General features: G+C 45.4%; 1 protein-coding gene across 5 annotated transcripts in view; it reads right to left on the reverse strand.

Moving 5' to 3' along the window:
* PRPSAP1 (phosphoribosyl pyrophosphate synthetase associated protein 1) overlaps window positions 1-25,249 on the reverse strand; it is a 42,091-nt gene extending 16,842 nt beyond the window's left edge. The window contains exons 1-7 of one of the 5 annotated variants that reach the window (XM_077834486.1): window positions 23,824-23,952; window positions 21,516-21,623; window positions 12,285-12,337; window positions 9,819-9,885; window positions 6,137-6,214; window positions 1,756-1,928; window positions 1,171-1,286 (exon numbers count right to left, since the gene is read on the reverse strand). In XM_077834486.1, coding sequence (XP_077690612.1) covers window positions 1,171-1,286; window positions 1,756-1,909 — 270 coding nt within the window. In that variant the 5' untranslated portion in view covers window positions 1,910-1,928; window positions 6,137-6,214; window positions 9,819-9,885; ... (1 more) ...; window positions 21,516-21,623; window positions 23,824-23,952. The other 4 variants (XM_077834484.1, XM_077834483.1, XM_077834485.1 and 1 more) reach the window with 4 other exon arrangements.
* Window positions 25,250-27,000: the final 1,751 nt, after the last annotated feature.

Genomic DNA, 27,000 nt, shown 5'->3' on the forward strand with positions numbered 1-27,000 from the left:
TAACCTGCCCCAGAACAGAACACAGTACTCAAATTAAAGTTTAATACTCAGAATTCTTCATGCAATACAATTAGGTCATGCAACTCACTACTAAAAAGACATTTTGCAGTTCTACAACACCTTTCATTATTGGCTTCAACAACTGTACAAGGTGCACACTGCCAAACGCAGCTACTTCTTTGGGTACATCTATATTGGATGCAGACATACCTACACTAGCTCTGAGCGAGCTAACATGCTAAAGACAGAAGTGTAGCCATGGTGGCACAAGCGGCAAGATAGGCTAATCACTTGAATACTTAGGGTTGGCAAGCCTGTCCCAGCACAAGCAGATGCACTAGAAATAGAAGTGCACTAGCTTGATCACAGCAAGCATGAGTGTATCTACCAGAGACAGAAGTTACACTTCCAGCTCCAGTGTAGACATACCCTGAAATGGAGGGCAGGAGCCAAGTGGTTCACAGCATATACTGCATGAGAACTGGGGGGAAGAGATTGGGAAAGATTTTTTTGTTGTCCAAAGACAAGTGGGACCAACCTCACTTTTTAAGAAAGGGCCAGACATGGGAAGATGCACTGTACTCCATCAATCCTGAATGAAGGGATGAGTTGATTCTGCCAGCATTTAAATGTGCAGTTCCAGAGATCCTGGGCACTCTGCTAAAAAGCATAATTTCTTGCAGTCTGCATGATTTTGCTGGGATCCAAATAATACTTTCTGAACATCTAAATAAAACAAATTGCCTCCCCACCTTTGCATAGCACTGCTGTAAACAGCATAGCATAAAGTCCAGCTATAATTTAGGTCACCAAAACATCCACTTCACATTGAGACAAACAACTCAATAGGATTGAAAAATGACTAAAAGGCATGAGTAAGAATAGTATTTCAAATGATACTGAGAAAACAAAACAATGGAATTCACACTTCAGAGCATGGCCTAATCTCCAGTTTTGATCAGGAAATAGTTTCCAACCTGCTACAGTATTTCACACTTTCCTGGAAAGCATTGGTATTGTTCTCGTTCAGAGACAGACTCCAGGAACAGACTGACCACCAGTCTAGCCCAACAAAACAATTCTTGTGTAAGCACCCGCATGAACAATGCTATATCATGTCAAGTACAGGTTAAATGCAAACAAGCATAGATAAAACTAGAGAAATCTTACTTCTTCCTGTATATACTGAAGCAAGAAAGGGGATGCCCTTAAGTTGTCTACTGGAAAGCTGAAGAAGCCTTGGATTTCCTTTTGATGAAGATCCATAGTGATAATGTGTGTTAAACCTAAAAACGCAAAAAAGAGTGAATCACCAAATAGCCTCTCCTATCCTCTGATACAATTTCTGGAATATATGATCTGTGTGTGTCCAAATTTCATGGTCTCTAAATTATCCTATGTCAATATATTGTGTGCCACATTTTAACAGATGTATAAGCTGGTAGAAGAAAAAGCTTTGAAGCAAGTACTGACAACCAGCCACACTATTATAAAAAACACAGCACCAGAAAGAGCATAGCATAGGCAGATCAATACAGCATTCCTAATCAGATATTTGTGGATCATCCCCAGATACAACTGTAAAAGACAGCTGAACAAATGTTAGTTTCCCCCAACGTAGGCCGAAGACCTGGGGACAAGTCCCCAAGAGTGAGGGGGGAGGTAGGGAAGGGCATTTGATTCCCAGGGATGCATAGCAATTGAACAAGTTATAGAGGCTAAAATTCCTGCTGCCTCCTTGCACGACACACTCACCTGCTTTGGCCAGCATAGAAGCTAGCAGTTTGCAGACTATGGAGCCCCTCTTCCTCATTTTGCTTTGTTTGCTATAGGGGAAGTAAGGGATGACCCCAATAATATTCCTGGCGCAGGAAGTCTTCAGTGCATAAGCCATTATCAACAATTCCATTACAGCAGTGTTCACATCTCTAAGAGAGGTTTGAAAACCATTCCAAATATTAGTGTAGAAGAACTCTCATAACACTTCCCTCCCCCAGTCTCTAGCTTCTTTGCTTAGTGTTCAAAAAGTAACTTGCTTTGAGCCTTTTTTGGATAAACCCTCAATCTTTGCTATGTCACATGTGATTTGATAAAGCTAAGCAGATTTGCTTGTAGCTCAGTAGCCCACTGAGCTACTAAAGGCGAATTGAGAGCTAGCACTTCCCACACTTAACTCTCATCCCTTCCTTTTTCTTGTTTACATCCTTCCAGACCTTTTACTGTTCAGGTTGCCAGCTATAGGGAAATTGAGGTTCTGCTCTTCTGGCATTTGTTGAGTTAAATATACTTAAAACCACAGACCTTCAATCAACTTTAACAACAGATCAAGCTCTCCTATGCAGAAGTTCATTGTTACTATTTATGCTATTTTTGCTACAGAATTGAGTGGTTTAACAACTCAATGCTTGTCAAGGTGCCTAAGAGGAAGGAATTTGTTCGACATGTGGCAGTTGGTTTTACATAGAAACAAATCATCTTAGATCAACACACCCTGCTGCAACTTTTTCTGGAAGAAAAAGTTTCTTCCAGAAAGTATCAAAGTGATATCTTTCTCGAATACTTCATTGATCTCTATGCTAGTATTTTGTTTTGCTCACTGTTAGAGGTGAAAATGTAAATGAGCTTTACTGTGAGAAACAGGAAGCTCTGAAGGCTCAAACTGCACTACAGAGGACCATGATAAGGAAGTTGGGTCTTCTGGCCACAGCAGTGTTTGTAGATCCCATGAACCAGTGCCTCTTGAGATACTCGCAAATAAGAGAGATCAGGTCTTAGGCCACAAGTTCTGACAGCATATATTTAACAAACTCCCTCCAACGTGATTTTTTCTAATACATATGCTCTATTTCAAACAGATACTATTTTGGGGAAGTTCTGTGGCCTATGTTATACAGGAGGTCAGACTAGATCAAGGTGGTCTCATCTAGTCTTAGTATCTATAATATTTATTTTCCCACCAAAGAAAGAGTGTGCCAGCAGTATACACAGTAAGAACTGGATCATAATTACAAACTCCTTCTTAAGGACCAAAAGACATAGGTAGAGCCCTGTGTGGATATAAAAATGTGGATGTGCATCAGCCAGGATCAACCCACGATCCGATCTGCAATCTGACTTTTACCTGTATCTGCATCCGCACCCTCAGCGGCAGGCTCTCAGAAGTCTCACAAGGGCTAGCTAGCAGGGGCGGGGGAAGGAATGAGTGAGGGGGCAGGGTCTTGCAGGGAAGAAGCAACGCAAGGGTGGGGACTGAGGGTAAGGGGCAGTGTGGGGGTGGGGTCTTGAGGAGAAAGGGCAGTGTGGGGCTGGGGAAGGAGCATTGCATCATGTGCTGCTCCCTTGGGCTCACAAGCAATGGCACACGGCAGCAGCAGTGTGTGTTGCATCCCAGTGGGGCAGAGGGGTGGGGTGCTAGGCCGGCCGGGGGCGGGCCCTGCCACCCAGGAGTCTGCGGGATGGGCCTGGGAACGCAGCCAGTGCTGCCTGAGGGGCCCGAGCTGCTGGACAGGAAGCAGCACGGCAAGCGGGTGATGGACAGCCCTGACTCTGACCTGCTGCCCAGCCCCGAGTGCACTGCGCCTCCCAGGCTGCTCGAGCCAGGCACCGCCAATGAGTAGAGCTCTGCATGGTTGTATCTGCATCCGATCCATTATCTGCCAAAATGGTCTGCAGATATTAAGAGGATATCCACAGATTTGCAGAGCTCTACACGTAGGAACTAACATGCATGCAAGGAACAAGACCTTGAATCTCAAGTTTTGCAGATCAGATTTTCTATCTCAAGTCTAATACCCCTGTTGTAATATATCCTTTTGGGGATTTTTCCCCTCAATCCCATCACTGCCCAGAAACAAGATGCATTCCATTACCGTTGCAACCACCAACATTTCACACTGAACATTTTAGAGGGAAATTAATTTTTAACTAATACAGCTCATCCTTTGCAGTCTGTATAGTTAAGATCTGAATCATGGAACATTTACATTGAACGTTTTAAGGAAACAAGTGACTTCCCCTCCCTTGCCCAGCTCCAAAAAAACAGCATAGCATGAAGTGCAGGCCTTCTATTTTGCTTGGAGGCCAGCATCACTGCACTACTCACGTTTTCAGGAAACGACAGGCAGGCTGCATCAAATCACCCTATCAGTGCTAAAAGCCCAAGCAACAGCTTCTATTGGGTAGACCCATGGAAAAAGTGGTGTACAGTATGTGAAACATACACAGATCATGGCAGAGGTCGGTGAGAAAGACTCACCTTGCCTAACTTTTGCCATGTTGACTGGACAGCTGTGCTTTACCTACACAAATCTTTCCTTGAACCCAGTTTGGATGAGGAGACATTCTAGCACTGTGTTGCTTTCAACTGAATATGGTGGGCTTGTTCACCAAACATTCTATCCTATCCTGCCAATAAGCTTTGACTCAGCTACTCAGGATTGAAAGACAATTTAGAGCCTGTGGAAAAATATATGCACCACAGGGTGGAAAATCCAGTAATATCCTCAGAACAAAGACAACCTTACTCACCCTATTATACCAGCGATCATGGGCAAATTCTCAAATTATAAATCAGTCCTGCAACAGGTCACCAACCTTCACTGATACGTCAACGTAACCCCATATATGCCTGCTTTTGTTGGGGTGACAGAGCCTAAACAAGTAAAGCTAAGTGAGCCGGCTGTCATTAGGGTCAGAAGGGACCATCATGATAATCTAGTCTGACCTCCTGCACATTGCAGCTATGCTGGGCAAGAGGAACATCATGGTAAAACCTCAACTCTGAGACTCCCATGAATATAGTCCTGCAAATCTGCAGATATCCGCTTCAGATCCGCGGACCACTTTTGTGGATAGTGGATCGGATGCAGATACCACTGCGCAGGGCTCTACTCACAGGCGGTGCCTGGGCTGCAGCGTCCAGCTCAGGCAGCCCAGGGGGCACAGGCACTCAGGGCTGGCGGCAGAGCCAGTGGCTGGGGTTGGGCGGCAGGTCAGAGTTGGGGCTGTCCAGCACCCGCTCACTGCACTGCTTCCTGTCCAGCAGCTCAGGGCCCTCGGGCAGTGCCAGCTTCCCCATCATGACCCACCCTGGCAGCACTGGCCATGTTCCCAGTCCCAGGCCCCTCCCGTCAGCTCCTGGTCAGCAGGGCCCGCCCCACCCCTCCACCCCACTGTGATGCAACATGCACTGCTGCTGCCACCATGTGCCATCGCTTGTGAGCCCCAGCAGCAGCACGTGATGCCCCTTCCCCCCAGCCCCTCCTCCCTGCGCAGCCCCTTCTCCTTGAGGGCCCACTCCAGCACTATCCCTTATCCCCAGTCCCCAATCTCAAGCTGCCTCTTCCCTGCAAAACCCCGCCCCCCCCCCCCTTCCCTCCCCCTTGCTAGCCCTTGTGAGATGGCTTGCTACTGTGGATACAGGTAAAAGACGGCTAGCGGATTGTAGGTTGATCCTGGCGGATGCGGATCCACATTTTTGTATCTGCGCAGGGCTCTACCCATGAAGTGCTGTCTTCCACAAGTCTATTGCAGCTCCTCAGAAGCCACTGCCGGCATCTCAGGCTACCGATTACTGCCCTTCATCCAGTCACAGCATTCTGACCACACTGGGTTCCACTTTCCCCCTGAACAACAGGGTAATGTCCCTGAGAGCACTGAGACCAAGAGTTGTCCATTCAACTTCTGATTTTTTCTTGCTTGTCAAGTGTTCTACAACTAACTAGTCCCATTTCTTTATCTTCATTACTTCCCCCATCCTCTGGAAATGAACCTCTATTTGTGTTTCTTCGTGAACATTCTGAGTGTTTGTTAGTCTGCTGGCTCCATCAGCCTGCATACACAATGGTACTTAGACACAAGAAAGCTTTGTTTGATATGAAACACCCAGCCAAGAATTATATAAAACAACCCCCTGCCTCTCAGGAAGGCAAACAAAGAACCATTTATTTCCTTCAGGGGCATAGCCATGTCAGTGGGGCTGGGAGGTGAGAGAAAGATGCTATCAATGTTACATTTTTGGCTTAAAAAAAAAAATGTTTAAAGGTCACTTTGGAACTTTGTTTTATTCCACCTTATCCTGAATTATACTTTTACATCACTGGAAAAACAAACACACACACAGATGAGGGCGGAGTACCAGTAATTTTGAAGGCTTCCATGACAGTGGCTAGGTTCTCTTCAGGAAACCAACCCATATATGACAAACATCACAGAACTGAGGAAGGAGAAGAAAAACCACTGTGGGGAGTACATAATTTAGTAGATTGCACAAAAGCAATAAACTTATTTACATGGCTTGTCACCTTTGCCTCCTTATATCTATGTCATCCCTCCTTTCTGGAAGAAGTACTGCACAACTATTCATTCCCTAAGGGCCTGCACCAAAGTTGTTCAACAAACTGTATTACCCCTGGATTGTTTGATTATCACCCTGAATCATATTTATGCACTCAGCTCTTAGACCTTAGCCTACATACCTGCTCCTGAATGGCTTCTCTATATCTAAACAGTTTCCCTGTTTACAGTGTATTTTATCTTTCACCATTATTCCTGCAGTCTGGAGCCTTTGCGATTTTCCAACCTTTCCTTGCGAAATTCACAGTTATTTATTCTAGCAGTTTGTGTTGGGGTGTCCATCCCACACAAGGCCTGACGGGGTTAAGGTGGGCCAACTAACTGCACAGGCTGCTCCTGGAGGAAGAGCCAGGGAGCAATAAAGAGCACCTTCAGCTGCACAGGAACAAGAGGGCCTGTATAAAGCCCAATAGCTGAGAGTAAAAGGGGGCTGCAGAGAGGGTGCAGTCACACTCAGGGTGAAAGAAGGCAAGGTAGGAAGCAGCCCAGGGATACAGCAGCAAGGTTTAAGATTACAACAAGTAGTCAAGGTCTGTGCAGAGTCTCTAGGGTGGAACCCAGTGTAGTTGGCAGGCCTGGCTTCCTCTGCCAGACACTGGGGAAGTGGCACCATTATGGGGCAGTGAAAGGGAAGACTGTCTGGGACAGTGGGTCTCAAGAGACTTTGAGAACGCAGCCTGCCCTGGAAGGGAAAACTACAGGGACCTGGCCAGCGAGTCAAGCCACGAAGCAGGACAAGTTGTGTCCCGAAAGCACAAAACACAGAGTGACAGAGTGCAACTGCAGGAAGGGATGTTGGCCTGGCAGAGCTAATCCCCAGATGCAGCCAGGAGGCGGAGGGTCAGAGCACCCAGTGACATGGCTAAACAACTGGCTCAACAGAAGAGAGATTCTACTATGCAACATTTAACAACATTCTTGGAGCCAGGGAGCTCATTCCATTCACACCCCACTACCTTCACTTCTGGTATCTCAATTTATTATCAACTCTTCCATCTTTACTGCTTACAGCATGATTCCATAGTATTTGAACAATATTTTAATATCAAGCTTTGTGCTGCTGAGGAGTCTGTCAAGATGGGAAGTTGCAAAACAATAATCCATTCACTTCCTCTCCTCACACTCCAGTTGGCCGACTTAAAATCCACCGCAGAATAGAGACAACCTTCAGCTTGTCCTCTCTAAGCAATGCAGTGAAGCACACATGAAGCTGAAGAATAAAGAACCTTGTCTGCATCACAGTGGCTGCTCATTTGGAGGCCAAGCCCTTTCAACACTCATTCAAAGATAAAAGAGCAGAGATTTTTTAGACAGGAATGATCAAGTCAGGTCTGGGGAAGGGCAAAATTCTGAACAACTTGACAGCAATTAGTGAGACATTCGTGTTTTCTCCTAAATTTACTGCCTACTCAAATTTTGATTTATCATTTCCCTGACTAAAATCCCTCATCTGTCTCAGATTTACATAATCAGTAGTGTTTGCCCAAACACCCCCATTCTATTAGCAGGTTTTGATCCTGCTGGGGAAAAACAGGGGGTCTGATTAATCAATCGGAGAGGAGACATTTCTTCACCTGTATGTATGTGATGTGAGAATAGTTTTTCTGGGAATAGACTATCTAAGGTATAGGCTGAATAGTTTTGAGAAAGGACCCCTCAGAGCAGCCAATCCTGGGAAAAAGATTCAAGCTGATCTTATATTATCATTGATATTTTTATTAATGAAGCCAAGCCTTAGGAAGGGGATGAGTTTGGACTTGTTTAGTACATGGACTGTGTTTGCAGAGAAGACTGGAAAAGGCTTCTGCTCACAAGATGTTCCACCATCAATTTGTTCTTAAGTGCTGGTGAGCAGTGCAACAACAGATTGTGCAACTTTGGGAAAAGCCCTGAAAGCACATGAGTTTTCTCACTTTGCTAGCCAATAACAATGCAATATTCACCTCTGGTAATTTTGCATCTTTAAAGATTAGTATGAGACCTAGCTGCAACTACTTGTTTTAATACTCCAGCACTGATTTTCACTGACTGCATTAATCATTTGGCAAGAAACCAGCAATGAGTGCCCACTTTCAAACTCAGCTCTTTGCCTTCGCTGACACTTCATCTATCCACCTATTCTACCAGAATCAAGCAAGATTCTCAGGGTAGCGGATGGTTTTTTAAGCCCATCATGACTTTCAGTATTTCTTTGCCCTCCTAACCCAAAGCCAGTACAGCCCAACCTAGAGAACAAGTAGACTGACCTGAGGAGGAATGCGCCAAGGCAGGGGTGAGCAAACTTTTGGCCCAAGGGCCACATTTGGGTATGGAAATTGTATGGCAGGCCATAAATGCTCACGAAATTGGGGGTTGGGGTGCGGGAGGGGTTGAGGGCTCTGGCTGGGGGTGCGGGCTCTGGGGTGAGGCCAGAAATGAGGAGTTCAGTGTGCAGGAGGGAGCTCCAGGCTGTGACAGGGGTGTGGGTCAGGAGGTAGGGGCTCTGGCTGGTGGTGCGGGCTCTAGGGTGCAGAAGGGTGAGACTGAGGGGTTCGGAGGGCAGGAGGGGGATCAGGGCTGGGACAGAGGGTGGGGCACTGGAGGGGGTAAGGGGTGCAGGCTCCAGGCAGCACTTACCTCAAGCAGCTCCAGGAAACAGCGGCATGTTCTGGCTCCGGCTCCTACGTGGAGGCGCAGCCAGGCGGCTGCCAATGGGAGCTGCAGGGGCTGCTGTGCGGAGCCCCCTGGCTGCCCCTACATGTAGGAGCCAGAGCGGGGACATACTGCTGCTTCTGGGAGCCGTGCAGAGCAGGGGCAAGCCCTGGACCCCACTCCCTGGCAGGAGCTCCAGGGCCGGATTAAAACGTCTGAAGGGCTGGATGCAGCCCCCAGGCCATAGTTTGCCACCGCTACCCTAAGGTCTACCTAAGAGCCAGAATGGAATGGTACAGTGGCGTGGAAGCACAGGAAGCAGTTAGAGCTTCAACATGAATTCAGTTTCATATCATTACAATCAAAGGAAAGGAAAGAGTAATTCTACTTGTAACGAAAGCAACAGCCCCTTTTGTTGCTAGCTCTGCTGCTTGGTAATTGGAAGGCAGAGGAAATTACACATCCTGAAATGGAAGTTCCAATCAAAATCACTGAGCAATAGAGTCTGTAGGGACTACATAGCACAGAACAGAGAAGTTTTCATTCACAGCCATCAGTTTTATTTGTTGTTGCCTGAAGTGGCACACTTAGCCTATCCGATTAAAAGCTTCTCAGCTGATTGTGGTGTGATCCACTGGGAATTTTGACAGCAAAACACCACCCTCCCAACAGCAATGGACATCAAGGCAGCAGCACTGGTAAAAAACACACGATTATGGTGGCAAGTAGATACAAAACCTCAGAACAAATCTGCTAAGCTGGAAATTCAAAGCACACTCCAGTGGATGGGATCCTCATGATCACAGATTTAAATTAAGCCAGAAAGTACCTACCTGGGTATTGTCTGTATAATGAAGATATCTTGGCCCCGGACAGATTCTTTTATTTCAACTCTTGTTTCTGAAGATGACAGAAAAATAGTCAGCCCTAAGCTGCTGCTTGGGAATGAAGCAGATAACGGAGCACATTAATCTCACCTTTTTCCAGCAGGTCAGGAATAAGGGCCAGATAAAGCAATGGAGTTTTAAAACCCACTCAATCTACCCAGAGAAAATTTATGTATCATAAACAAGTGAGGCGGCTGGATTTTCCAGAAGGCTGCTCTCGGGAACCAAGGAGTTTGCATGATGTAGCAATGAGATATTTGTAGTTACAATGGGATGTAAAAATAGACGGAGAATTAGACTGAACTGCAATAACTTTACATGGGAATGGGGGGAGGCAGGCAGAGAACTACTCAACTCCTACAGGTTTCAGAGTAACAGCCGTGTTAGTCCGTATTCGCAAAAAGAAAAGGAGTACTTGTGGCACCTTAGAGACTAACCAACTCCTACAGGTTGTTTCACCTCCAAAGCAGCATAAAGCTGTAAGGAGGTTTTCTATTTCCTTTCTCTTGCTGATGATCGCTGTCAACACCACACTCAGTGAACAAAGAAATATCAAACATGTAACAGTCTACAGCATTTTATGAACAGGGAATAAGCCCTTCTATATCTTAGGGCGAGATCAGCTCTGTGCTTACAGGCTAGTAAACAATAACATGCAGTGCAGAATTCAAAGTCAGAATGTATCTTTTGTTTTGCTTTTGAAGCAAGCAGACACTCTCCCCCAATTGGAGAGAGAGAGTTTCAGGTCAGAAATCAGAGTTTCCACTTAAACCATTTCTCCCTCGCCACTCAAGTTTCAAGTTACAATAAGCCAACTAGTGAACCAGCTCTTCAAGCCAGAACAATACTACTAGGGTATGAAGACTTTTCAAGCATTCCTTTTCCATACATTCATGATAAAATAGGAGGCTAAGTTGGTGGGAAGGGGAGAGAAAGATGGGGCAGATTCAGCAGGTTGTGAAATTCAAAGTCCAATTATTTGGGCAATTGTGATAACTTAAAGGGATTTAGCTCAAAGAGATTAATGATTTGCAGTGCAGTGATGAAGGATGGATCTGTACCCTGAAGCAAATGTCCCGATTTAAAAGGTTATATCACAGTAAACTCAAAAGACAGCGAGCATGAGCCAAGACTCATGCAGAAAGACTCAATCAATCAGTCTCCATAAGTTAGAATGGCAGACTGCACAGATTGAAGAGCAAAACCTGAAAGCACAAGGTGTTCCGGATGATGCTCTATAACTGTATAAGGGCAGCAACTAAAATCCCAATAGCTTAAAATATCCATATTTTGACTGCTCAGGACTGAATCAGCACCCAGTGATGATAACCTCTTCTTGGGGCGTTTCAATGCAAAACTGGCTGAACATTCTTCACTGTTGTGGCAAATAAGCAAGCCAACGGACAGGCGGCAAGGTCTTATTGCTGACATATAAAACATTTAATTGTCCTAGGACTGGAGGTAGCTATAACACTGTATATCATTCTATGTACCACAAGGCAACTGAGGTCTGCTGGGTGGTCCTTGCTCCATTTCAATCTGGTTTGGGCCAGGCTCCCTAACAGACACGTAATTTTCAGATGGGATCCTTTTTTGTAACTGTCCATCAGAGTCCCTTGCCTGTTTTGAAATTCATTGTATAGACTTCCACTTCAATCATTCCTCCTGTTTCTACTTACTCCTCTGTACAAATGGCAGTGGAGAACTGAAATTACAGCTAGGCCATTGGGCTGTTTTCAGCCAACACACACATTTGTTTCAACAAAGCACTCAGATGTCTGAAGACAGGTGCTCAAATACATTTAAATAAGAGATAAAGTTGAACATGGTTCAAAGAAGAACTAGATAATTCACAGAGGATAGGTCCAGCAAGGTCCATTAGCCAGGATGGGCAGGAATGCAAAACCATGCTCTGAAGTGTTCCTAGTGCCTAGCCTCTACTTGCCAGAAGCTGGGAATGGGTGACAGGGGATGGACCACTTAACGATTACCTGTTCTGTTCATTCCCTCTGAAGCACCTGGCATTGGTCACTGTGGGAAGACAGGATACTGGGCTAAATGGACCATCGGTCTCACCCAGAATGGCCATTCTTATGCAACTTCTAGGGCCCTCTTTGAGTAACTCTTTGAATTTGCATTCTCTTGACTGAGACGACAGCGCTGGTAGAGAGATCATCCAGTCTTGTATAGATGGGGAAACTGAGGCACGGACCAATTTAATGACTTGCCTAAGGTCAAACAGGAAGTTTAGCAGAGGCAGGAATAGGAATGATCTCCTGACTTAAAAACACACGATCATCCTTTTCTCTATAATATTTCTCTGTTACCTAGTCCCTTATTACACAAGTTTGGTCAGCAGATTTCTAAATGTAATAGTGAGACAGGCTTGCAAGCACAGTAACACTGACTCACCTCCATTGGTTTCCTGGTACACCGCAGATTTTCCCAACTCAACACCAAGACGCCTGATAAAAAGGGGGGAGGAGAGGGTTAAAAATAGATTAAATTGGTTTGTTTTCTAAAGCACTGGTGTTCTGAGGCATTAAATAGCTCACCATATGAAGCTTCGCCTTATACAGTGTCAAATAAAAATTACAGCATGTGTAAATCATTTATCAAATTACCAAATGGAGAATTTAGTACAAAAATGCAAGCTGCAATGTTCAAATTAAGACATTCATTTTAAAAGCCAAGTGTATTAAGTGTGACTCAAAGCTCTTTACTTGTGAAGGTATTAAAAAAGGCCATACAAATTATCTAGTCTCTTCAAGAATGCTACCATCATTCCCCTGCCAAGTAACTTGTTTACTTTAATGTTATACAGTGTGGTAGGAGGCAGAAGCAGTACTGGGGCAGACTGTTTGGCTGCAGATTAATGACATACCAAGAATAGTCAGTCTTTTCAGATCAGATGCTATATCTCCAATGGTATAGAATAAAGTGTACTCTCAGCCAGAAAATACATATTTTAAAATAAAATGGGATAGAACCCAAATGACTGCAAGAGTTTTGTACACATTCCTTATTACTGACCTACTATACCTGCCCCAACTGCACATAAGATTAATACCCACACTGGGGTCTATGAAAAAACCCAGAGTTAGGAGATTTGAATCTCAGAATAGAACTGTACGTTGAGTTTATGTGCTTCTTCGCAACACATTAACACACTTTTAAAAATTCACCCCACTGACCCAGTGTCTCTCATCTTCCCTTGCCATCCTTCTAGGGTCCCACTCACCTGTCTGGATTGGTTTCATTTTCAAATCAAGTTTTTTGATTTTTCAGATTACTTTACATTTTTCTGATGTCAGAAATACATAAAACTAAAACCGTCCATTAGCAAGAAGAAGTCAATTAAAGGCATCTATTTTTTATGTACAGATACACAGAATACAAAGCATAACTGTTAGAATTCTACCTACTGTTATATACTAAAGATCCTTTTAACAAGCCTCTTGGGGTATGCTGACACTGCAGTAAAAGACCTGCGGTTGGCCTGGGCCAGCTGGCTCAGGCTGTGGGGCCACAAAACTGGAGCCGTCAGTGCCTTAGAGCCTGCTCTCCAGCCAAAAATCAAGTGTTTATACTGCAATTTTACAGCCTCACACCCCAGACAGCTAACCCAAACCAGCAGCTGCTGTGTGGCAAGTTTTTACTGCAGTGTAGACATACCCTTAAAGGACTCCATTGTTTTATGAAGTAGGTTTCATTACATTGCGTGTGTGTATTTAACATATTTCCAAATTAATTTGCTGTATTTAAAATTTAACTATACTAAAAGATAATTTGTTTAAAAGATATCTGATTACAGATGTAATTCATCTAGAATGTTCAGCTAAGAGCTCAATGACATGTAGATGCTCTATTCTGCACAAGTGTGTGTTTCATCTCAGCTGAGTCACAGGGTAGTTAGAATGAGCCCCGAATATTCATAGCCTTTTCAATTAAAAGGATTATTCACTGAATTACCAGTTGTATTTTTGAGTCTAGTAAATACATTCTTTTATCACATGGGTTTTCCTGTTAGTTTCATGGATCCTTATATAAATACAAAGAACGTAGGCACATGCATAAATATTTCAGTTAGGAAACAAACCTCAAAATAAAGCTTATTTTTGAGAACATATAATTATCCTCATCTTGTGTTACAAGCCTGTTCTAGCCACAATTTTTATTGCCACTGACCTACAGCTAGAAAAGATACCATAATTAACCACCACCTCATCCTACACAGCTAAGTGCAGTGATGGTGCAGACATTCATTTATAAGGTACTCAAGTGTCTAAAAATGGCTTAGTCTGCAAAAGGTCACATATAGCCAGAAATGTACTGAAAAGGAGCTGGTGGCTAGGATACTGTGGTTTTCACCTACTCTGTGGCTGTTATTTGGATTTTAAACTGCCATCTGCATTGGGCACAAGGGAGTTCTGTTTACTCTCTCATTTGAAGGACACTAGGTGGTACTATCAGTCTGTAGTATTATTAAAGGGTAGAAAAGGAAGGTGAATGTCTCCACTTTTTATTACTGCCGAGGGTCCACACGTATTGCTATTACATTGCTTTTCAACCATGCATATTGAAATACTTTACAAAGAAGATATCCCTTATCCCTATTTTACAGATTGGGAAACTGAGGCAGAGAGTTTAAGTAACTTTCCCATGGCACTCTTAGTACTAGTCAGAAGCAGAACCAGGAATAGAATCCAGAGATTAATCCCAGTTCCTTGTCCTATCCAGTGGGGTATGCTAACTGCTTAAGAGTGCAGGCAGACAAGACATAGGACCCGACTCCTAGTGGAAGGGACACAGCAGCCTACAGTCACCTAGCAAAGTCTGTCACCCAATAACAAGGTAGCTCCCTTCTAAGTATCACTGCTTCAAATGAAAGCCAGCAGCTTGCTATGCACAGCCAAGCTCTGATAAACCTGAACGGATCGCTGTCAGGCTGTCACAGCAAATGCAAGTCCTTCAGTTGAAAGGCCTGAAGAGCATTAGCTTCCATTTTGTAGCCTGATGGGATTCTGTAGCCCTCCTGACCACAAAGCCAGAAACGTAAAACCATGGAAGTTTGGCCTGCTACTGAGAGATTCAGCTCTAAATCTAGAGAACAAAAGAACCAAAAACAAACACAAAGCATTGGAAAAAAAAGATGCCTAAAAATGCAAGCTCTTTCCTCCATGAGCGCACAGAAATTCTTAACCATTTTTTGGAGATACATAAATTCCAACTTCACAAGCAGGCAATTTATTCTGCTTTCTCCATTTGGAAAAGGTGTTCTGCTAAAAGAGACTGTCACCCAGACACCTGTAGCCAACCACTGATCTAAGGACAGTGAGCAATCTAAGCTTACGGGAAGCCTTTAAAATACTTTAGCTGGAAAGATCTTAGCAAAATGCCATTTAGAAAGTGGCAGATTCAACACTGCATAGTGCAAGATAAATAAAGAGAAGGTTTGCAATGCTTTGAGAGATTTCACTGGCAAGAACCCAGTTACGCAGAGCAGGAAACAAGAGCCTGATGCTTCAGAATTAATAATAGAGTAGACGATGCAAGCTAGGTTCTGTGCTGCTGAAATAAGAGGCTAAAAGAAGGCAAGTTACTTCTCTGAACAAGTGAAGGCCAGAGAGTCAACTTGCAGAGTAACTGAATTGGCGCAGCTCGGGTTTAGATAACAGGACAAGTAAAAGTATTGAGAACACACTTGTGGATACTGTCATCAGCCCACAAACCCCAAAGCAGGAATCGGCAAACTTTGGCTCGCAGCCTGCCAGGGTAAGCCCCCAGCAGGCTGGGCCGGTTTGTTTACCTGCCACGTCTGGCCGATCATGGCTCCCACTGGCCACAGTTCGCTGTCCCAGGCCAACGGGGACTGTGGGAAGCAGCAGCCAGAACATCCCTCGGGCTGCACCACTTCCCACAGCCCCCATTGGCCTGGAGCGAAGAACCACAGCCAGTGGGAGCTGCAATCGGCCAAACCTGCGGACGCGGCAGGTAAACAAACCGGCCCAGCTCGCCGGGGGCTTACCCTTGTGGGCCGTGGGCCAAAGGTTGCTGATCCCTGCCCTAAAGCACTGACTGCTCAAAAACACTGGAGAAAGCAAGAGTTGCATTTCAAGTTACCTTTTTTTATACATGGATTATTATTTGTACAGCTTTTTCTCAGTAGACAGACACCTGATCTGCAGTGATTGTGTACAGAGCCCACCAGCCAATGGTTTCATAAAATCTAGGCAGTTCAGGCAGATTCAGGCCTTTATTACTTAAACCGAGTTGATATAAAGTACTCTAAATTGGTTTAAATGTTTCTACACAAAGGAGTTACACTGATTTATTAAAATCAGTTTGTGCACACTTGTGTAGTTAAAACCTCAGTTTTCAGCTCTGTCCTAAAAGGATGCTGATAACAGCCTTGACTAGATCAGGGTTCTATCAGTTGCTTGTTTACCCCTTAAAGGCAGAGGCGGGCAAGGGCGATGTCAGATTCCCTCTGGAGAAGACTGAATTCCACAGAATTACTTACTATCATTTATGTCAACAGGAGGTTTGCACAAAGGTCCAGGGTAGAATATGGCCTTACGGAATAAACTTATAGTTAGAAAGACAAGGTGGGTGAGGTAATATCTTTTACTGGACCAACTTGTGTCGGTGAGATAGACAAGTTTCTGAGCTTATACAGAGCTCTTCTTCAGGCCTGGGAAACATACTCAGTGTCACAGCTAAATACAAAGTAGAACAGATTGTTTAGCATAAGTAGATAATACATTTCAAGGGACCATTCAAGGTGAAGTAGCTCATTAACACCCCTCCAGTCATAAGGGGGAAAGGCACTTGGAGATGCAGTGTTGTTGAGGTCCCAAAGCACAGGCTCCAGCATGAGCCTGAACATCTACACCTCAATTTTACAGCCCCCATAGCCCAAGCCAGCTGACACAGGACAGCCATGGTGTTTAATTGCAGTGTAAATGCTACAGTCAAGGCCCTGTTAACTCCATGACAAGACGGTACCAAATCACCCATCTACAACTTTGTGACAGCAACCCCTACTTTTAGTAGCAATGTGAATTTATTCCAATACTCTGGAATACCCTCCATTCTCATCCTCAACGGCTCAGAATTGAAAATATTCATTGATGTAGTTATTATTTTCAAGAATAGGCTTCTTTGCTATGCTGTGCAGGTGGTCTGGCTCCATTTTCCAGGCATCAGCTCCCCCAGTGTTGTCCAGGTTACTCGTCGCACAACCTCCCTCCCAAGATGCGTCAGGGAAGCAAGAATCTTGTAGCCAGCATCAGCAGCTCACCTCCCCGGGTCCCTGCCTTGGCTGCTGCACATTTCTCCAAGCAATTCAACTCATCAGCCTACAATTTTGGCTCCCCAGTTCTTCGCTACAAGGTGAACCTCTGCTGCCTCGCTCTATGGAACAGTGCAGGGAGCATGCAGTAATCCAGTTAATTCCCGCTTGTGCTGGAAGATGGAGAGCAGATCCCAGAAGGGCAGACACACAAAACAAGATGTTAGATGCCTGGCTACAGCAAAATGGCAAATTCTGCAACGAAGACACTGATCTTTGTGGAATTGTAGGAAAATGTCAAATTGCACAACCAGAGTATCATGGAGTCCATGGAGCCCTGACTGAGACAGAATGTGGCAGTTCACACCTCTCAGCTGTTTCAGGACTTCTCCAAACTCAGGCAGACACCATCACATTGGTTTATGCTAGGTTCACGTTTGAGGGTTTTTTGTTTTGTTTTTAAAGGGAGAGCTGAGATTCTGGAGAACAACTCTGCAGCACGGGATGAATTCTGCAGCACTGCAGAATACAAATTTCCCTTTCTTTCTAGATTATACTGAAGATATTTTAAACTAACAGCATGGTGGACTCCTCTCCACACATTTCGTACAATCTGTCATTTTTATTTGTGGAGTCTTACTTACAATTCAGATTTTAAACTCTTTCAGGCAGGGGTTGTACCTGTCTTCTGTGAAGCACCCTGCACAATTGTGCCCGATAAAACAGTAACGACTGAGACAAGAAAATACAGCCTTGGCTTGATGGTACTTCATCTATATGACCAGGCAAAACAATACAGGTTCTTACCACTAGCAACAGGTTATAATTTGGGAGTTTTCTTCATTTTTTATAATTAGGTGTACAAAGACTCTTCACAGATGAGTTAGCATGGTGAAGATTATACCTACTACATTTGCTTCCTCCACTCTATGCCAGATACCAAATGCACATGCAAAATGATCTCAACATAATTTACATTCAAGCCCAAATGAAAATCAGGATTTAACACTGAAATTAAACAGAAAATGCTGTTTATATTTGCAGTTGAAACCTCCCAACCAGGATATAATTTCATCCTGGCATTGACCTTCTGGTGACACCACTTCTTCATTAGCCTCTACTCAGTGAGACACCAAAAAAGGCAACAGTTTGTTCAAAATTGCCTGGAGTGCTACACTATGGGTTGTAGACCATGCTTGGGCTGACTGAATAGGAGTGACTGTGCCCTACGACCACGATAGCGAGGGCAAAGAAACCATAGCCTGGGCATGAGCTGCCTCCTGTAAAACTTTTAAATACACTCTACAGTCAGCCATTCTTTCTAGTGCAACAGCAACCCTGCAACAAGTTGTCTGATTTCTCTTGATTTTGAATGGGTGAAAGGGGAAGGACAAACAGTAGATACTTTTCCTACTATACACGGAGATTAGGTTTCATGTGAGCAGCTCACATATCTGAGTAAGGCCTATTATCAAGGATACAAACCTGGCTTTTCCCCCTCACATAACTAGAGTCTAGCAAATTCACAGATATCTGCTTTATATCCATGGATGCAGCTGTATTGTTTACCATCTTTGCAGATCCAATCCAATATTTTTTATCCACGCACAGCTCTAGCACAGCAGGTCTTAATTGGGGTCATTTCAGGGGGTCCTCCCGTAGGGCTCCAGCCCCACCCCTACACCAGGGCTCCAGGCTTCTGCCCCACAGGGCCCATGGAGCCCCTGAAACTACTGATGCCCTGTTGAGCATGCCCTCTAGTGCAGCAGTTCTCAAACTTCATTGCACCGCGACACACATCTGACAACAAAATTACTGCACGACCCCAGGAGGGGGGACCGAAGCCTGAGCCCACCCAAGCCCCACCGCCCCGGGGCCAAAGCCCAAGGGTTTCAGCCCCGGGCAGGGGGCCTATAACGTGAGCCCTTCCACCCCAGGTAGTGGGGCTTGGGCTTCAGCCCCAGGACCCAGCAAGTCTAATGCCAGCCCCGATGACCCCATTAAAACAGGATCCCAACCCACAGTTTGAGAACTGCTGCTCTAGAGGGTGCTGGTGTGGATCCAAATTTTTGTATCCCCACAGGGCTCTATACATAACTGCAGACTTGAAAGAAGCTAAGCACCTGCAACTTCCACTCAAATAATCAGAAGCTGCAGGTGCTCAGCACCTCTCAGTATGAAGCCTTGCGGGCATCATTCGTTCTAGTCAGGATGATAATCAAACAGTTGAACCATTAGCATATGTTATCCAGATACTCCCTTACCCTTTCCAGTCTATTACTTATGAGTGAATCTCCTCTAATGTGAGAGAGAAAGCAAGCAGAGAGACATTATCCAAAATAAATTCCTGTTTGGTAAAACTACTAACTCCACCCAAGTCACCCAGAAACTCCCTCTCAAGGTGCCTCAAAATCCTATACTCCAGGCTGTGCAGTGACAACATTCCAGCAAAAAACAATGCTGCACTCATTTTACATTCTTTCCTGACACCGCCTGCCATCCTTCAGTTATGAGTTTACCTCCTTTTGTCCAGGGCTCCAATGCAGTTTTATTCTTCAAGATTTGGTACTGTCCTGCAGTGAGTCTTCATGTTTTAGCATGAAGGAGAGTGCGTGCTGTTCCCTACTCCTTCCACTCTGGGACATATAAAGACAGGCGGTACACAGAGGCCAGGGAGCATGAATCTAGCAGCCCTGTGGGTCTGTACTCCGATTCCCTCACATCATCCACTCTTTTGCTTTGGTCTTCTCCAAGAGATCCCTGCAAGGAGGGCTGGACACAGCTTTTTCCAGGAACCCAATAGTACTGCCTCCTTCTTCAGCTAAAGAGAGTTTCTCATGAGCTAGGAGCACTTCTCTGGTTTAAAGGAGTGGTGTACAGGGCTCATTATGATCACACAAAGATCAGAACGCCCATTTTTAATCCTATCCTTATTAGTCCATTCTGTTTATGCTCACAATTTTCTTTCCATCTTTAGATCCCCATTATTTTCCATACTTCGAGCCAAATGAATGCTTATATATTTTATATTACACACACACACACACCCCCACCTGCAGTATGCACAGGGTTAATAGTAGTACCATGTTCCAGAACACACTGGCATTCTCATGCATTTGGTAGGCATTAGTAGACTTCAACTCCTCCTCTCAGCTAAGCGTGGTGAGTGGTACATAGCATTTGTATCCTCTGCATGAAATACATTCTGCAATCAGAGAACGAGATCCAAGTGCATCTGTGCTGCTCCTATATTTAAACTGTTTTGTTCACAGAGCAGATGTTACTACATCTGAATGCAGTGCCCACTAGAGCTGCAATGGTCAAGGAACCGTCTGTCTTACAAAAATTGGTATTTTCCAAAGGAGGCTTATAATCAGGCTACACAGATCCTCCTAGCAACAATGTGACATCAGTAAGGGAAAGGGATTTAAAAAAAAACAACAACAAACCCAACAGTAAAAAAAACCCCACAAGTTTATCTGAGATGCAGGAGAGCCTATGGGATAGCTTGGGGAGGGAAGGGAGGGCAGAGTTGTGCTATGTAACTGAAGTGTCTGTGTTGTTTAAAAAGGAAGTTTTGCAAGATATTAAGTCATTCATGATCAGCATATGCTTAGCTCCAGCACTGTCAAACATAAGCCAATCAAAAGTTATGGAAATTCAAAGTTAAAGCTAAATCTATCATTTACTCACCCATCATACATTAGCAATGTAGGTGTCAGTAGCGGAGGATCTTAAAACTCTAAACTTGCTAGGAGTGCATAAAGTGGGTATTTGAACCTTGAGAGTTTCATTCTTGAGAGAAATAGCCAGATGCTTAACATTTAATCTTTTGAAATATTCCTCATATTTTCTAAACTGCAGGAGAATATAAAGTGGGACTACTCATGTACTTCCACTACTCTTAGTGGAAGAGTTAAAACATAGATCCTAAGGTGAATATTTGCAGGTTAAATACATCTTAATTTGTAGATTAGGTACTGAATGCCCTGAATAGATTCAAGGGATATTTCACCACATTTCCAAAGTTCACTTACCTCCTGATTTTACCGGTTGCAATATGCAGACTCCACACACTTCCCAGACCATCTACCTCCCCCTCCCCCCAAGTCCAATTTTAATTGCTGGCTCCCACTTAGTGTGATAATCCAGCATGATAATCAATTCTGCTGGGCTCATTCTCTGCACAAATGAAGAGTGACAGAGCTTGCATATGGGGAGTACAGTTAAGTCACTCTTTCCTAATATTGCGTGTTGTTTTAAAGTTCTTTTAAATCTTATTCTAAAGGGCCACACACACACAAAAAAAAACTTTAAAGAAAACACACAATATTAGATGACAAACTCACCCTTATAAGCCTGCTCCAACCCTATTCAAAGGTGACTGACATTCCCAGCAGACTGCCTGCTGGGATATCACAGTGAGTGAAAAGCCAGCAGCAATGCATCTTTTGAACCTGAAAAAACAAGGTAAATGTTACAAGTATGCTGAAGTGGTCCCACGACCTATTGGGGGAAGTCAGTACAGAATACTTGGAAATTGCCTTTGAAAATTATTACTTAACTCCAGCAGATCTTTGCCATCTCTAACTACTCTGAGAGTATTTCCTCCTAGGGTTACCTATATGTTTTGGGATTGTCACTTCAAACAATGAATGCATATAAGAATATTGACTTCATACCACCAACAGCTCAACCTCTGTGATTTAATACAGTTAGGCTGATGCACAAAAGGAGGGGGCTTTTATTCAAAATGTCACTGGAAGCCATCCAGTGGATTATGGTTATATAGTCTCGGGGGGCAGCTATGTTCCTATATCCAAGGATGAAGTTCCAGACATCTTTAAATCCTCACATCCATCTCTGCCTGATCAAATAAGATAAGAAAGCTGATGAAAGTGAACTTGGTAAGTGTGTGCTACATACACAGTTATGCTTCCTGACCTTTGGAAGCCATAATCCTGCAAAGGTGAAAGGTCCTATATTATCCCCCACTACATCTTTCAGTGAAAGTTCAGTTGTTAAAAGAAAAAAGAAAGCCCAAAGACCTGGTGAAGCAAGTCAGCTGCTTACTATTCAAATACTGAAGACTTTGGAAGCTGCTTCCTCACCCTTCAGGAGCTGTTGCAGAATACCATGTTCAAGAGAGAGATTTTTAAGATAAGAGAATAGGCATTGGTAAAAGCATGATCGATTCGTTGCACTAAAATAAAGTTTGTAAGGATAAAAAGTATTCAAAACCTTTATACTCAGAATTGTATAGCTACATGCTTGAGAATATTAGAAACAGCTTTGTGGAGAGAAAATTAAGCATTTCACCTTTTTCTTTTTAAAAGATGCACTCCACCCATAAATATACACAAGCCAACATCTCCACCCACCCCTGTAACACCCAAGATCATTGACCCCAAACACACCATACATTCAGTTTAAAGGAGATTTTTTGTGTTAAGTACAGTACAAGGTTTATTTAACAAGCTAGACAAGCCATTCAACTAGCCATTACCATGTCTGTCAGTACTCCAAGTTCACAGCACGCCTTCATTTGCCAATATCTCTGTGTTATATATCCCCTAGAGATAAGTATTGGTGTACCAGCTGCCTCTGTGCATTAGTGAAGACACTATTACTGAAAAACAAGCACTGGGTCCCACCATACAATTTTGAGTTTGTTATAAATTGTGAAATGGAACCTAAGAGTAAGTGGGGAAGAGACCAAAACCGATTTGATGATGACAGCTGCACCCTGCTCAACTATAAACAAATGCCCACTCTTTAGGAAAGCCACTTTGATATCAGAAAGCTCCCACGCACTGTATCCTATTTCAACCCAACTTCACTCAAAGCAAATTACAGAAAGAAGTACAAATGTGTGTGTGTTACGTTTTATAAACCAGTCATATTCAAAAGCACATTTTGTAGCTAGGTTTTGATAAGCTTCTAAATATCCCAGCAAACAGGACTTAAAAATATTTCTCCACTAAATCAAGGCCAAATTCTGTCTAGAAAGTGGGCTTAAGGAACAAGCACACACCTGTCCTTAAACTTTTTTTTTTTTGGGGTAGCATACATTGCCGCCTCTTCCACTCCTCCTAAAAGTGGGTGTAGCTGACTTTTTATTAGCATACACTCCAGCGTCCTACTGGGTTTAGTAAAGAAATAGGAATGAGCTCAGAGCACACTGCTCATTCTAGTAAATGCTGAAGATTTCAACTAGCAAAATCATAATTATGTATCTCAAAAAAGAATTCAGTAGATATTTTTTAAAAAGCATCCCGCAAACCAGTTACACACATCACAAATTTCAATTAAGTCTACGCAAAATTCTCAGTATTTCTCTGCTGCAGTCCAACCTTTGCAACAGGGTGATAGGAACCTGAAAGTGAAATTAACTACAAGGAGTTAAACCAACTGGTCTACTTTCCTTATTTAAACTTAGTTGCCAACAGTCAGCATCAACAAGGAAAAGTAAATTAGATTTTTTAAATGATGGCAGTTTTAATCATGTAAGGAGGGATTAGTAACCTAGTTAAGGAAGGGATTTTTTGTAATGTGATTTTTAACAGGATGTCCTTTTGAACTAATTTGAAGCAAGCCTCTCCCAACTAATGGCCAGCACTAGGGGGAAAAGAAACAAAGTTGAAATAGGAAACTTACTCTGTGATCGTCTTTGCCAGCTCGGTGCAAGCTGCTGTGGAATTCGCCGAGAAGACCCGGTAGCCACTTCTGGCTGCATTCATTGCCAAGGAATCATGCAAACCCCTTGGAGCTCGAAAGTGAGAAAAAACAGATTTGTAAGGCAACAACAGCTTTCTTGGCATCCTTTTCCACCTCACCACCGCTATCACCGCCCCTTAGGGGGTGGGAGGGGAGAAGGGTGAGCCCTCAGCAAGCCAGGATCTCCACAGCCCGCTGCTCTTGACGTATAAAAGAAAGGGGGGGAAATAAAATAAAAAAGCAGCAGCTGCAGCAGGCTCGGATGGCCACCTTGGCAGTCTCCAAAGGGAGCTCAAAAAGGGACCAGGCAGCCCAAGGTTAACTTTTTGTCCACCACCCCTAAAACCCGCCACCTGTGGGAGAAGAAATAATTCCTCCCTTTGCGTACAGGGGCCCAACTCAACACGCCTAGAGCAGCCGAAAGCTCGGCCTTTTGCTTCCAGTTTTGATGGGTGGACTGGAGCTGGGAGCAAGACACGGGAGTGGGGAGAGGAGAAAACAGCGCCCCGAGGGAGCGGCTGCAGGGTGAGGAGTTCGCAGCTCCCGGGGGGTTAAATCCAAGTGACAGGGGGAGAGCGGGAGAGGCCGCGTCCCCTGGGGCAAGCCCGGAGAAGCCGATGCGGGGGGGGGGGCGGGAAGCGTCTCAGCGGAGGCAGCTGAGATGCCCGCGGACAATAAAGGCCAAGGGACCTTGGGGGAGGGGGATACAGCCCCAGGGAGCCCACAAACAACCCCCAAAGCGTGGGCAGTAGAGCACAGGAGGCCCCCCCCGATAGGAAAAGGGCAGCGTGTGAGGCGCCTAAGAGGGGCAACGAGGTGAGGCGCCGCTTAGGCCGCCAAGGGGGGGGGGAAGCAATAGGGTGGCGGGAGGGGAGGATCCTAGGAGGAGCTGGGGGCAGTAAGAGGAAGGGGCCCCGAGGCTCAGGGGGGCTGCCGAGGGGCAGTCAGGCGAGCGAGTCCCTTTAAGGCCAGGCTGGGAGGGTCCCCTCAGGCAGATCCGGCGCTGCTGCGGCCGCCCCGCGAGCCCGACCCGCCGTCGCCCGCAACCGCCTCGAGGATCACGTCCGACCCCGACTCACTGCGCGCGCCCGCCCGCTCGCTCGCTCAGCCAAGTTGCTGGCACGATCACCGAGCTGCCAAGCTAGAGCGCCGCCCGACTTCGGCAGCCATTTTCTAATTAGACCTCCAGCCCTTCCCCTCCCCCTTCCGCGCAATCATCTTGAGTGAGGGCATTAAACTATTATCGATACCGATGGAGGTGGAGCGCAGTTATCCTCCACGTGACCGGCACCTAAGGCGAGGATAAGATAGGAAGAAGCCTAGGCTGAGTTCTACCTCCGGGCGGCGCAGGTGGGGCCTTTTATTTCCCCGCCCTGTGGCTATGGCTTCGCTTCCCGGATCCAAGATGGCCGCCGGGCTGGAGGCTCAACGGAAGGGAGGGAGCAGACGCTCTGTAATCACGCTCACCGCAGCCTCTATGGTAAAGGCAGCGGGCTGTGCGGGAGGAGGCGGGGCATGGGCTGGGTCCGGGTGTCTCTGGATGGGCTGACCCGTCTGCAGACTGTGAGGGGTTGGGGTAGCAGGGGAGGGAGACCTCGCTGGGGTTCCTGGGCTCAGTGCCCTGCCCTGGCTGGGGGCTTACCTTACAGCTAACGCTGCACGCTGGGGGGGACTGGCCTGAGACCCACCAAACTGATCATCACACCCACCCACCAAAGAGCCGCCCAGCGGGGAAGGCATGTGTGTGCCCTGGTCCTGCATTGGATTAGAACCTGCAACACTGAAGGGAGAAGACAGAATTCTCATCCCACCCTCCATCCTCTTGGGAAAGGTGCCAGCCCAGATCCCCTCCAGAAAACGTACTCCCACCTCGACGATCACCGTAAAGATCCACTCCCGCAGCCTGTCGTGAGACTGAGTGATGCAAAATCTCCCTGGGTGCCTGTAGCAGAAGGAAGAATAGCAGGAAATAAATCTGTTCAGCCCTGTACAAAGAGAATGTTCAATCTTGCACGAAAAGTATTGTGCAAGGCTTCCCTGACTTATCTAGTCCCATCCCCTTTGGTTTTAAAATTGTTTGTACTAGCTGTTCCCAGTTATAAACTGTCCCAAAGTTTCATTAACCCAGAGTCAAAGTTGCCAGGTGGTGTCTCATCCCCTTCCAGAACAGCACGTTCAGCTACACTCAAACCTCTGAAAACCAGGACATGCAAAGTTAAAATGCACACATCACCTCCACAATACAAACTGAACTTCCTGCCAGGGCCACTGAGGGGTTCTGTCCGTCAAGGTGCCCCCTCAGGCTATGTGAGCACCTCACAATCTTTGATTCAGTTGTCCTCACACTGCCCCTGTGGAATAGGGCAACACTACTACCCCCCTGAGGCACCACTTTCTGTGCCCCCAGCACTACGACCTGAGGCACAGAGAGACTCAGATACATTGCAATGAAAACTTGCGGCTGGCTTGTGCCAGCTGACTCAGGTTCCCAGCCTGTTTTGCTACAGGGTACATGTTCGGGCTCAGGGTGCAGCCCAAGCTCTGAGACCCTCCCTCCACACAGGCTCCAGCCCAAGCCCAGAAGTCTACACTACAATTAAACAGCCCCTTAACCTGAGCCGCTTTGCTCCAGCATTGAACCTGGGTCTCCCAAGTCCTACGTGAGGCCCCTAACCACTGGCCCATCCTTCCTCCATATGCTCAGTGAGGGGGCTTGCCATAATAAGTAGACACAAGGAATGACTAAGAGAATGTTCCATTGTTTGTCCAGTGTTCTACAGCTCTGAATTCCAGCACTCGCCTACATGTGCTCCAACTGCCATTAGGTGGAGGGAGTAGCTGGAGCAGATTGGTAGAGTTGTTGCTGTGAAAGATGAGAGGTGATCTTGCCTCAGGGATTGCCGTCAGTCTGGTGACATAAATGTCAGCGGTCTCCAGGGATCAATGAGAGGGTAAGTGAAATGAATGTCTCAGAAGAAATCCTCAGGGCGAGGGTGAAGGAGGTTGCCCTGGTGGAGCAGCTATGCTTTGTTCCCAGGATGGGCTGTAGCGTCTGTAAGGGCAGAGTGATCATATGGGTGTTACTGGCATATTGGGGCATGGCTTGAGGAGGGCAGA

Source organism: Eretmochelys imbricata, chromosome 14 (assembly GCF_965152235.1).
Source record: "Eretmochelys imbricata isolate rEreImb1 chromosome 14, rEreImb1.hap1, whole genome shotgun sequence".
Taxonomy (NCBI): Eukaryota; Metazoa; Chordata; order Testudines; family Cheloniidae; genus Eretmochelys; species Eretmochelys imbricata.